This window comes from Thamnophis sirtalis, unplaced genomic scaffold (assembly GCF_051295495.1).
Source record: "Thamnophis sirtalis isolate CommonGarterSnake01/CBP01778 unplaced genomic scaffold, rThaSir2_p1.2 scaffold_13, whole genome shotgun sequence".
Lineage (NCBI taxonomy): Eukaryota > Metazoa > Chordata > Lepidosauria > Squamata > Natricidae > Thamnophis > Thamnophis sirtalis.
Genome location: NW_028261393.1, coordinates 3,973,647 through 3,987,020, shown reverse-complemented (window position 1 = coordinate 3,987,020; position 13,374 = coordinate 3,973,647). Strand labels below are relative to the sequence as shown.

Here is a 13,374-nt window from a genome sequence, read left to right as displayed (position 1 = left end):
ATCCAATCATTGATCCATCCTTTCTTCCACCCACCCATCCACCCATCCAATCATTGATCCATCCACCCATCCAATCATTGATCCATCCACCCATCCAATCATTGATCCATCCACCCATCCAATCATTGATCCATCCTTTCTTCCACCCACCCATCCATCCATCCAATCATTGATCCATCCATCCAATCATTGATCCATCCATGCATCCATCCTTTCTCCCACCCACCTACCCACCCACCCCTCCATCCACATACATAGTTTTTAATGTTCTTTTTCCCCTCTTGCAGGAGAACGGCTACCAGCTCCTCAGTCAGGTGAGAGGATTTTTTCTGAATCCAAGGAACCCTATAAATGGAAAGCTGGGATAGGCAACTTCCCCCAGTTAGGGCTACTACCTCTCCCATCCAGGGATCCTATGGAGTTTTGCAATGCACGCCTGAAGGTCCTAATTGTCTTCTAGAAAGATTCAGAGGCTGGATAATCCACCAGGATCTGTGACGGGGCAGTTCTGAGGAAGAACTAAAATCCACTTTTCAAAGTGACTATGTAGCATATGAAAAAGCAATTATACCTACTGCTCGGCCAGAATTCATTTTAAATCATGGTCAGCACCTAGTAAGCTGTTCTGACACCCCTCGTTCCACACCAAAGCACACTCCGAGCCAGAGATAAATTGCATCATTTAATTAACAGACAAACAGGTCCTTGACAGCAACCCAGCACAGAATCCTGTTGGGCAGAATAAACACAGATAAGGCTTGGCAGCAATGCAGCCTGCCAAGCTCATACAATGTTCTCCGACATTCGATTCTGTGTTGACTTCTGCAAAGAGGGGCGTGTGCACAAGTAGCCTTTTTATAGTCTGGAGAGGAGCCTAATGACCACCAGCTGAGCACAATCACCTCCTGTAATTGCGTAATTGTTCCTGACGCCAAGTAGCTCTTCGATGGCGTACATCCCGGAACAACTCACTACTGGCCCTCGGCTCACTCTCCCTTGTCTCCTCCCCACTGGTCCAAGGTTTAGGTGCCTCCTGGTGGCCAACCAGTCTCTCTGTGCCCTGCTCGGAGTCGGAACCCTGTCCAGGGTCCTCCACATCCTCCAGAGCCGACTCAGAGGGCCCCTCGCTGTCAGAGTCTGGTGGCAGCTCCAACGGCTCCTGCTGGGCCACAACACTAAGCTATCAGGAATGGCTGGAGATATCCTACAAGCCAAAATCAAACCACGTTGTGGCCTTAAGTAGAGTCCTACCGCTGTGCCTAGCCACTGTGATTTTGAACCAGTTTATAATAATGCCACCAACTCAGCTCATTGTAGTGAATAAACCATGATCAAGAAAAACCAAGGGACACATCCAACCAATGTATTAGTTGAAAGGAAGACGGGAGCCTTTGCCATCCATTCCTGAAGGATCTCCTGAGGCATTGAGCTTAGAGGTTGGAACCTGAGGAGAAGAACATGGGGAAGTCTTAGTGACCAGCTGATCTCAGCTGGACAATGAGGGAGAAGAAGTGGGATGTCTCCATTGTCTCCTCAGAGTTAGATGTGGTCCAAAACTAGCTACTAGATTCCCGAAGAGGATCTTCACAGATCATCCTCAACTTATAATCACAATGGGACCTGGAATTTCCATGGCTAACCAAGAAAATTGTTCAGCGGGTTGCGCCCCGTTTTTGGCACAGTTAAGTAATCGCTGCAGTTGTTAAGTGAATCTTGTGGTCATTGAGTTGTGAGCCGCCCTGAGTCCCTTCAGGGAAAAGGGCGGCATACAAATAAAATGAAAATGAAATTAAATTAAACAAACCTGGCGTCCCCCGTTGACTTTGCGTGCAGAAGCCAGAAGGTCACAAATGGCAGTCACGTGACCACAGCTGCCATTAATATAGGCCAGCTGCCAAACACCCTAATTTTGATCACGTGACTGTGTGGGATGCTGAGATGGTTTGTAAGTGTGAGAAGCGGTCATAAGTCAGTTTTTCAGTGCCGTTGCAATTTCGGACACTCTACAAAGAGTTGTATGTTGAGGATTATCTATCCAGCTTCACCTACTGGAAAAGCTCCACTCGCTAACAATAGTCTCCCTTCCTCACAGTAGGAACCTCCGTCCCTACCTTCTCCTGGCACTGGTGGTACGTGGTGATCGCCGTGGCCACTGCCGTGGCAGCCACCATCTTCATTATCATCTTCTTGGCACGTATGAGGAAGAAGGAAACACGCTACGGGTAAGGCGAAGGTGTTCCTCAAGAAAGGCCACCCATTGTTTAAGCCAGAGGTCCCCAAATGTGGCAACTTTAAGACTTGTGGACTTCAACTCCCAGAATTCTCCTGGCCAGGAGAATTCTGGGAGTTGAAGTCCACAAGTCTTAAAGTTGCCAAGTTTGAGGACCTCTGGATTAAGTCTTTCATCGCATATGGGGGTGGGGTTCTCATGGGGCGACCAATCAGGGCCCCATTTCATGTTTTCTTTCTACTCAGGGAAGCATTTGAACCCAACATGGAGCAGGGAGAGCTGGTGGTTCATTATCGCGCCCGCAAATCGTACAGCCGCCGGACCACTGAAGCTACTTGTGAGTTCCTCTTCCCCACAAATTCAACGTGTATCAGGGCGGACAAGTTTACCCAAACCGACAGTAAAAAAAATGCTACCATTTCAGGCGAACTGGTAGCTCCAACCATCAGCTGCTCAACGATCAGCTGTGTCGCAGGATAGCAATAGCAGTAGACTTATATACCGCTTCATAGGCCTTTCAGGCCTCTCTAAGCGGTTTACAGAGAGTCAGCATATTGCCCCCAACAACAATCTGGGTCCTCATTTTACCCACCTCGGAAGGATGGAAGGCTGAGTCAACCCTGAGCCGGTGAGATTTGAACCGCTGACCTGCTGATCTAGCAGTAGCCTGCAGTGCTGCATTTAACCACTGCGCCACCTTGGCTCTTGGCAAGGATGATTGTTGCACGGCTGATCGTCAGAATGTTTAAAAATGCTACCAGTTCGGGCGAACTGGTAGCTCCAACCATCAGCTGCTCAACGATCAGCTGTGCCGCAGGATGATTGTTGCACAGCTAATTGTCAGAATGTTTAAAAATGCTACCGGTTCGGGTGAACTGGTAGCTCCAACCATCAGCTGTGCAACAATCAGCTGGGCCACAGGATGATTGCTGTGCCGCAGCTGATTGTCAGAGCTACCAGTTCGCCTGAACCGGTAGCATTTTTAAACATTCTGACGATCAGCTGTGCAACAATCAGCTGTGCCACATGAGTTCACGTGGCACGGCTGATTGTCGCACAGCTGTTTGTCAGAACGTAAAAAAATGCTACCGGTTGGGGCGAATCAACTGTGCGACATTAGCGGTGTGCATGCATGCAAGGCATGCGTCCGTGCACAAAGTGAAGCGGTAGTGAAGCGAACTGGTAGCAGACTTCAGGGCATTTCAACCCTGGCGTGAGTTTACACTGAGATCCAGCAAGCAGTGTTAATTGTGGAGTCCTTGGTGCTCTCTGAACTTGGTGGTTTTATTGGAGATGTTTTGTTACCAAACGCGGTGACATCATCAGTGCATATGAAGCTTTCAGATTTCCCCACCATTCTAGCAGTAGGAGTTCATGCCCATCAAGGCAGCAGATTTAGCAAAACTGAGCCAGGCCCTGAGCCAAACTCTGTAAGTCTTATGGACCATACTCGTTCTGTACATATAACCATCAAGAGTCCATAAATGGCTAGGTAGATTCCATAAGTTGAAAGAAGTAAGTTCTCATGGTGGAATCTGAACCAGGTCAGGAGCATCTTCAGAAGGAGAAGATCAACCCAACTTAGATAAGGTCTCCACTCATAGCTAATCAGGAAACTTCAACCAAGATCTGGAGATGTTTGCAGCAACAGTAGAACTCCAGATCTTCTGCAGTACTATCTGAAATTTTGGCAGCCTCACTTCCAGGACATTCAGCTGGGAAAGCTGGACTATGCTATCCTAGATGAGATGCCTGTTTTGGATCTCATGATGGCCTGATCCAAGCCACCAGCAACACCAATTCTTCTTCTGTGGCATTTAGGAATTGTCCCCCCCTTTCTCAGTTGCCACCAGTTTAGACTTTAGACCAAGGATGTCCAACTTTGGCAAATTGAAGACTTTGTGGACTTCAACTCCCAGAATTCGCCATAGCGAATAAAAATGGGTCTGCATAGGAATTCTGGGAGTTGAAGTCCACAACGTTGTCCAGGTTGGACACCTCTGCTTTAATATCCTTTTCTTCTTGCAGTGAACAGTCTGGGCATCAGTGAAGAATTGAAGGAAAAGCTTCAGGATGTAATGATTGACCGGCATAGAGTGGCCTTGGGCAAGACCCTTGGTGAAGGTAGGTTCTTGGGACAGTCGCTATTCGGTGTTTGATGGCCCGTATTTTTGTCCCAAAGAAAATTGGTTCGAGGTTGGGACAAGGCTGTACCCCATAGAAAGGGGCAGGAGCAGATTGAAATATGAAATTTGACGTTCTGACCTTCCTGAGAAAGCATAAACCACAATCGCAGTCCCCCAAACCCTCTTTTATTTAGACGGCTGTGAATTATGGTCATTCACAGCCCGCAGGCAGAGGTGGGTTCCTACCGGTTCGCACCTATTCGGTAGAACCGGTTCGTCAAATCTACCGAATCGGTTAGAAGAGGTTCCACCAGTGGACCCGGAAAGCAGGACACACCTACAGAAGAGGTTCCAAAATTTTTTGAAACCCACCACTTCCACATACGCGCGCGCACACACACACACACACACACACAGACAGGCAGACTGACAGAGAGAGAGAGAGAGAGAGAAAGAGAAAGAAAGGAAGAAATAAATAAATAAATAAAGAAAAAAGAAAGAAAAAGAGTAAGAGAGAGATGAAAGAAAAAAGAAAAAAGGGACAGAGAGACAAAAGGAAGGAAAGAGAGAGAGAGAGAGAGAGAAAGAAAGAAAGAAAGAAAGAAAGAAAGAAAGAAAGAAAGAAAGAAAGAAAGAAAGAAAGAAAGAAAGAAAGAAAACACATGGCCGGCAAGCCACTCCCACCAGGTCACATGGCCGGCAAGCCACTCCCACAATAGTCGGGAATCTACTGAGCTTTTAAGACATGAGAACTTCAGCTCCCAGAATTCCGTAGTCGGGAATCCACTGAACTTTTTAAGACACGAGAACTTCAGCTCCCAGAATTCCCTAGTCGGGAATCTACTGAACTTTTAAGACACGAGAACTTCAGCTCCCAGAATTCCCTAGTCGGGAATCCACTGAACTTTTTAAGACATGAGAACTTCAGCTCCCAGAATTCCCTAGTCGGGAATCCACTGAACTTTTAAGACATGAGAACTTCAGCTCCCAGAATTCCCTAGTCGGGAATCTACTGAACTTTTAAGACATGAGAACTTCAGCTCCCAGAATTCCGTAGTCGGGAATCCACTGAACTTTTAAGACATGAGAACTTCAACTCCCAGAATTCCCTAGTCGGGAATCTACTGAACTTTTAAGACATGAGAACTTCAGCTCCCAGAATTCCGTAGTCGGGAATCCACTGAACTTTTAAGACATGAGAACTTCAACTCCCAGAATTCCCTAGTCGGGAATCTACTGAACTTTTAAGACATGAGAACTTCAGCTCCCAGCATGGCTGGCTGGGGAATTCTGGGACTTGAAGTCCACCCATCTTAAAGTTCCCAAGTTGAGAAACACTGGATGAATTCTCAAGATCTCCTCGTTGGCATCCCTGAGGACCAGTCTGAGAGACTCTTTTTGCTTATGATGAAAAATAATAACCCACCACGCAAAACCCTTGCGTAAGATTAAACGCATGCATATTTACGAGGGGAGGGAGGGAAACAGCCCACACATTTGCACAATTATCCTAGAGGGGAAAAAAAGCCTGAAATTGCATCATGGAAATAATTGCATGGATGTGTACTTGAATTTATTAGAATTGCACAACGATTCATTTCGGTCTTTGGAATTGGTAAGATTGCTGGAAGTCTCTTAAAAGCGACTTCTTTTTTTTGGCCTGATAATTGAGTGGTTTGCTTTGATTTGTTTCCTTTGCTACGGCAATTGTTTTAGTCTCTGGCGGGATGGATTATTATGTCCTGCACTGGGCAGCAATTGGGGTGGGTTTGGCCCCTTCTCCGTTTTTTATAGCTTAGTGACATATGAATTGGCCCTGAATGCGGAGCCTGGTTTCTACGACAACCATAATCATTTACTACTACACCATTACTAAGCACTCTCGCTGGCTCTCTTGCCGTCAAAATAGAACAAGACGAAGGGCTGTTTTGTTCATTTAGGTCAGAGGCCTGGCAGACTTTCCTCCCCAGCCTCACTTAGCAAAAGCAAGAGGCTTCCTCCAAGCACAGCTGGAATTCGTTTGGAGGCTTTTCAAAAGAAGGGAAACATTTGGAGTAGTTTTTCTCAATGGGTCTTCCTCTCTCGCTCCCTCTCTTCCTCCTTCTCCTTCCTTCTTTCTTTCCTCCCACCCTTCCTCCCACCCCTCCTTCCCTCCCTCCTTTTCCTTCCTTCCCTCTCTCCCTCCCTACCTTTCCTCCCTCCCTCCCTCTCTTCCTCTATCTCTTTCCTTCCTCCCTCCCTGTCCTTCATTTCCTTCCTCTTTTTCTCCTTCTCCTCCCTCCCTCCCTCCCTGTCGTTCCTTCCTTTCCTCCCTCCTCCCTCCTTCCTTCTTTTCTTCCTTCCTTCTTCCTTTCTTCCTCCCTTGCTGTCCTTCCTTCCCTTCTTTCCTCTTTTCCTCCTTCTCCTCCCTCCCTCCCTGTCGTTCCTTCCTTTGCTCCCTCCCTCCTTCCATCCTCCCTCCCTCCCTCCTTCTTTTCTTCCTCCCTTCCTTCTTCCTTCCATTCTGTCCTCTCCTCCCTTCCTTCCATCCTCTTTCCCTCCTTCCTTCTTTCCTTCTTTTCTTCCTCCCTTCCTTCTTTCTCCCTTCCATTCTTTCCTCTCCTCCCTTCCTTCCATCCTCTCTCCCTCCTTCCTTCTTTCCTTCTTTCCTTCCTTCCTTCCTTCCTTCTTCCTTCCCTTCTTTCCTCTCCTCCCTTCCTTTTTTCTTTCCTTCCCCCTTCCCTCTCTCCTTCCCTTCTTTCCTCCCTTGCTCCATTCTTCCTTCTCCTTTCTTCCATCCTTCCTCCCTCCTTCCTCCCTTCTTTCCTTTCATTCTTTCCTCTCTTCCCTTCCTTCCTTTTTTCCTTCCTTCCCCCCTCCCTCTCCCCTTCCTTCCTCCCTCCCTTCCTCCTTTTTCTTCCTCCCTCCCTCCCCCTCCTTCCTTCCTTCCATTCTTTCCTCTCTTCCCTTCCTTTTTTCCTTCCTTCCCTTCTTCCCTCCCTCTCTCCTTCCCTTCTTTCCTCCCTCCCTTCCCTCCTTGCTAACTTGGTTGCCAATTAAGGACTACCTGTATATATGATTTTGCTTGCCTGGATGTGCTCATGTGCTCTTCGTTGGCCTCTGGCAACTAAACAGTCAAATCCCCGCAGTTTTCTTGGCAAGATTTTTCCAAGCGCTTTGCCTCTGCCTTCTCCAAAAGCTCAGAGAAGAGAACCAGACAAAAAAAGCAATATCACCCCCATTGGATTTGGGCCCATCTTAAAGCAGGAATAGAACTCCCTGGTTCCTTCCTTCCTTGCTTCCTTTGCCCACCACAATCCGCCAACTCCCATCCCAATTATAAATATAGTCGGATAAAACCGGAAAGCGCATTAAACCAGCGATGTATAGCGGGGCGTACCAAATGCTTCGCCTTGCAAATGGTTTGCTTTAATGCAGGGGTGTCCAAACTTGGGAACTTTAAGACTTGTGGACTTCAACTCCCAGAATTCCCCAGGCGGATGCCTGGGGAATTCTGGGAGTTGAAGTCCACAAGTCTTAAAGTTCCCAAGTTTGGACACCCCTGCTTTAATGCCATCCCGAAGGGCATCAACCTTTCTGCACGTTCTCCAGGTCCAGCCGGAAAGGTCAAAATTTAAAATAAAACAAAATAAAAACTATTAAAGGAGGATCATTCTGGCTTCTCAATTTTCCCTAACTGTTTTTAATTATGGCTCCTGGAACTTTGGCCTGGAATGGAATATGGAACCCTCCATAAAAAAACGACCAACCGATCCTGGCTAAATTCATCCCACCCCTTTCAAAATTGGGTGACAGGAAGCCATTGTTGTTAAAATCGTCTGTCTGATCCCCTAGAAGTGATTTACTACTCAGAGTAGCTGATCCTGTTCCTTACAAGCCTGGGTTGAACAGCAAACATTTTTCTAGGGAGAGGCAGTTAGCATCTGGTTCTCCCTTCCTTATCTGAGCTATCCATTTTTTTTCCCTTCATCTTTTCAAGTAGGACAGGCTCCTAATAATTTCTGAGTTGGGGAAAAAGAGCGTTTTGCTATTCCCACCCAACAATATAAGGGTGTGTGGGTGTATTTATTCCCTTAGAAGCTTTGGATGACAGCTTTCCCCCCCACTGCTTACGTGGCTGGATTTCATAACTTTACATTTTTCTCCCTTGGAAATTCTTCCCTCTCTGGCTTTGAATTTCCAAGAATTCAAAAAAAGAAGTCGAACCTTCCTAAAAATCATATTAAAATCAAGAAGGGACTTAAAATCTCGGGGAGGAGGATGGGAGGGAGGGATGTATATTAGGCTTGACGAGGGGTGTTTGATTTTAAAGTAATATGATTGCACATGTATACTGTCTTTTCTTATTTTTTCTTTAAAACTAAGATATGTTAAGTATATTGATATGGAAGCATAAATACCATCAACATAGAATGGAGTTTGCTCAAAAGCTGAATTACAAGTGAATGAGAGGAAGAGTGGGAAACAGAGGAGAGAAGAAAGATAGGAAGAGAGGGATAAGAGAGAGGGTAAGGGAGGAAGATAAGGAGGATAAGGAGGAGTGAAATGAAGAGAGAGGAGAAGGAGAAAGGAAGGGGAAGTAGAGTAGAAAAGGAGGATGGAGGGAAGAAAGGAGGTAGGAGAGAGGCAGAAGGAAGAGGTGTATGGAGAGCAGAAGAGCCAATAATGGGTTTTTATCTTTCTGGGCCTTGATGGCAAGAGGAACTGATGTAATTACTACTTAATACAATAGGATATTGGCTATATAATAATATACATGTGATTTATATGTTATGAAAATAGAAAATAAAAAAGGTATATTTTAAAAAAAGAAGGGATTCAAAATCTCACCGGGGCTCAAAGAAACACAGAATCTGACAAACGAAGTTGGGCAATCACCATACAGGGAGTCCTCAAGTTACGGCCCAAAATCGAGCCCAACATTTATGTTTGCTAATTGAAACATTTGCTCAGTGAGTTCTCGCCCCGTTTTACGACTTTTCTTGCCACCGTTAGTCACACCGTTGTTAAGTGAATCTGGCTTCCCCATTGACTTTGCTTGTCAGAACGAGATCGTGTGACTTCTGGACACTACGATTGTCATAAATATGAGTCAGTTGTCAAACATCCATATGTGGATTATGTGAGCGTGGTGGGGTGTGTGTGAAAAACAGCCATAAGTCACTTTTTCAGTGCTATTGTAACTTGGAATGATTACTAAATGAACTGTTATAAGTTGAGGATTACCTGTAATTCTTTGAACACGTTTCGCTTCTGACCCAAGAAGCTTCTTCAGCTCTTGACAGGATAGTGGGGAAATGGAAGGATTTATATTCCTTATATTCAGAGGTGGTTTCCTACCAGTTCGCACCTATTCGGTAGAACCGGTTCGTCAAATCTACCGAACCGGTTAGAAGAGGTTCCACCAGTGGACCCGGAAAGCAGGTCACACCTACAGAAGAGGCTCCAAAGTTTTTTGAAACCCACCACTGCCACAGACACACAGACAGACAGACAGACTCACACAGAGAAAGAGAAAAAAGGAAGAAAGGAAGAAAGAAAGAAAGAAAAAAGAAAAAAGAAAGAAAAAGAGTGAGAGAGAGAGAAATGAAAGAAAAAAGAAAAAAGGGACAGAGAGACAAAAGGAAGGAGAGAGAGAGAGAGAGAGAGAGAGAGAGAGAGAGAGAGAGAGAGAGAGAGAGAGAGAGAGAACACATGGCCGGCAAGCCACTCCCACCAAGTCACATGGCCAGCAAGCCACTCCCACAAAGGAGGCCACACCCACAGAGTAGGTTCCAAAATTTTTTGAAACCCACCACTGACACACACACATACACACACACAGACTGACTCACACAGAGAAAGAGAAAAAAGGAGGAAAGAAAGAAAAAAGAAAAAAGAAAGAAAGAGTGAGAGAGAGATGAAAGAAAAAAAGAAAAAAGGGACAGAGAGACAAAAGGAAGGAAAGAGAGGGAGAGAGAGAGAGAGAGAGAGAACACATGGCCGGCAAGCCACCCCCACCAAGTCACATGGCCAGCAAGCCACTCCCACAAAGGAGGCCACACCCACAGAGTAGGTTCCAAAATTTTTTGAAACCCACCACTGCTTATATTCCTTAAAATCCTTCCATTCCCTTCAAGCCCAATCCATCCTTTCCCAAGAAAAACCCAGTTGCCTCCAGAAAAAAAAGCACTTTTGGGGCAACCATGGGCCGGATGACGGAGAATCTACCTCAGACGTCATAATAATAAACCTTTGACGATTATAGCAGGGGACGATACGAGTGGCACAGAGCCATCCTAAAGGTGGCAGGGATGTCAGCCATGGTTCTCCTCAGAGAAGCCCAACAAAGAGTCTTTTTCTGCCTTTTGTTTTTCCAGGAGAATTTGGCTCGGTGATGGAGGGCCAACTCAGCCAAGACGGTGCCGTCTTTAAAGTTGCGGTCAAGACAATGAAGAGTAAGTAGTTGACACGAAGAAGGCGAAAAATACCCCCTTTTTTATCATTCTTATATATTTATTATTTCATTTAATAGGTTTATTAATAATAAATATTTAATAATATACAGTTTGGGTTGCTTTGTTTACCATCCCTTCCTCCTGTTGTAACACCACTGTATTTTCCCTTTCTTTTCTCCCTTCCTCCTTTCTCTACTTTCTTCCTTCCTCCTCTCTGTTCCCTTCCTTCTTCCCGTACCTTTCTCCTACTCCTGCTCTTCCTCTTCCCCTTCCTACCCTCTCTCCTCCTCTTTCTCTCCCTTCCATCCTCCTCTCCTTACCTCTTTCTTTTCAGCCTCTCGCCCTTCTCTACTTTCTTCCTTCCTCCTTTCCTCCCCCTTCCTTCTTCCCTTACCTCTCCTTTGCTCCTGCTCTTCCTCTTCCCCTTTCTACCCTCTCTCCTTCCTTTTCTCTTCCTTCCATCCTCTTTTCCTTTCCCTTTCCTTTCTCCCTCCCTCCCTTCTCTCCTTTCCTCCTCCCTCCTCTCCTTCCCCTTCCTTCTTCCCGTACCTTTCTCCTACTCCTGCTCTTCCTCTTCCCCTTCCTACCCTCTCTCCTCCTCTTTCTCTCCTTTCCATCCTCCTCTCCTTGCCTCTTTCTTTTCACCCTCTCTCCCTTCTCTACTTTCTTCCTTCCTCCTCTCCTCCCCCTTCCTTCTTCCCTTACCTCTCCCTTGCTCCTGCTCTTCCTCTTTCCCTTCCTACCCTCTCTCCTTCCTTTTCTCTCCCTTCCATCCTCCTATCCTTTCCCTTTCCTTTCTCACTCCCTCCCTTCTCTACTTTCCTCCTTCCTCCTCTCCTCCCTTCCTTCTTCCCTTACCTCTCCTTTGCTCCTACTCTTCCTCTTTCCCTTCCTACCCTCTCTCCTTCCTTTTCTCTCCTTTCCATCCTCCTATTCTTTCCCTTTCCTTTCTCCCTCCCTCCCTTCTCTACATTCCTCCTTCCTCCTCTCCTCCCCCTTCCTTCTTCCCTTACCTCTCCCTTACTCCTACTCTTCCTCTTTCCCTTCCTACCCTCTCTCCTTCCTTTTCTCTCCCTTCCATCCTCCTTTCCTTTCCCTTTCCTTTCTCCCTCCCTTCTCTACTTTCCTCCTTCCTCCTCTCCTCCCCCTTCCTTCTTCCCTTACCTCTCCTTTGCTCCTGCTCTTCCTCTTTCCCTTCCTACCCTTTCTCCTTCCTTTTCTCTCCCTTCCATCCTCCTATTCTTTCCCTTTCCTTTCTCCCTCCCTCCCTTCTCTACATTCCTCCTTCCTCCTCTCCTTCCCCTTCCTTCTTCCCGTACCTTTCTCCTACACCTACTCTTCCCCTTTTTGATGGGAGGGTTAGAGCTGCCTCAACCCCAATGAACTGAGAGAGAGAGAGCACAATTATCCTGAAGGAATACCACTCTGCATATGCCCAGAGGTTCCCTTTTCTCCGTGTTAAGTGTCCTAAGTGTGCCTATTGTGGGTCCTCTCTCCTAAAGAGGTACACCTGGCAGGGAACCAGAAGAAGTGGCTCCCTTCATTTGGACATCATTCCCACAGAGATTAGACTGCCCCCCCCCCCCTTTGCTACTCTTGAAAACCAAGAGGTATTTATTTATGCTGTTAGACAGGAAAAGGAATGAATTATACAGTATCTATAGCGTCAAGTGAAAGTAATTGTGGAACACACCCACACAGACACGCACGGACATGAACTTGAATCCAAAATGCTATCACTATCGCTGTCAAAAGTACTGTGGTTTTTTTCTTTAAAACTAAGATATGTTAAGTATATTGATATGGAAGCATAAATACCATCAACATAGAATGGAGTTTGCTCAGAAGCTGAAATACACCAATGAGAGGAAGAGTGGGAAACAGAGGAGAGAAGAAAGATGGGAAGAGAGGGATAGGAGAGAGGGCAAGGGGGGAAGATGCGGAGGATAAGGAGGAGTGGAATGAAGAGAGAGGAGAAGGAGAAAGGAAGGGGAAGTAGAGTAGAAAAGGATGATGGAGGGAAGAAAGAAGGTAGGAGAGAGGTAGAAGAAAGAGGTGTATGGAGAGCAGAAGAGCTAATAATGGGTTTTTATCTTTCTGGGCGTTGATGACAAGAGGAACTGATGTAATTACTACTTAATACAATAGGATATTGGCTATGTAATAGTATACATGTGATTATATGTTTTGAAAATGGAAAATTAAAAAAAAAGCACTGTGATTTGACACTCTAGATATAATTCATTCCTTTTCATTTCAGCAGCCCAGGCGTTCCAGAGTTATGCTCGAACACACAGACACAGACACACATTTTATATAGATCAATAAATACATAAGTCTTATGCCTGTCAAGCTTTAGGATCAGAAATCCCTGAGCAAGGATTAATGCTGCCAAAGCATTCATTTCTTTCTTCTCTCGGCAGTCGCCATATGCACCCGCAGTGAGATGGAGGACTTCCTCAGTGAGGCCGTCTGCATGAAGGACTTTGACCATCCCAACGTCATGAAGTTGATTGGTGAGGGACAGAGCAGTCTCTTCTTTTATGCCCAGTTATTTTTTGCAGACATCTAAAAGCATCCA

At 46.0% G+C, this 13,374-nt stretch overlaps 1 protein-coding gene across 1 annotated transcript in view; it reads left to right on the top strand.

The window, feature by feature from the left end:
• The window catches only part of AXL (AXL receptor tyrosine kinase), a 66,723-nt gene that overhangs the window by 39,546 nt on the left and 13,803 nt on the right, over positions 1-13,374 (top strand). The window contains 6 exon segments of the mRNA XM_087728161.1: positions 288-314; positions 2,093-2,222; positions 2,476-2,567; positions 4,259-4,354; positions 10,716-10,793; positions 13,217-13,309. Coding sequence (XP_087584287.1) covers positions 288-314; positions 2,093-2,222; positions 2,476-2,567; positions 4,259-4,354; positions 10,716-10,793; positions 13,217-13,309 — 516 coding nt within the window.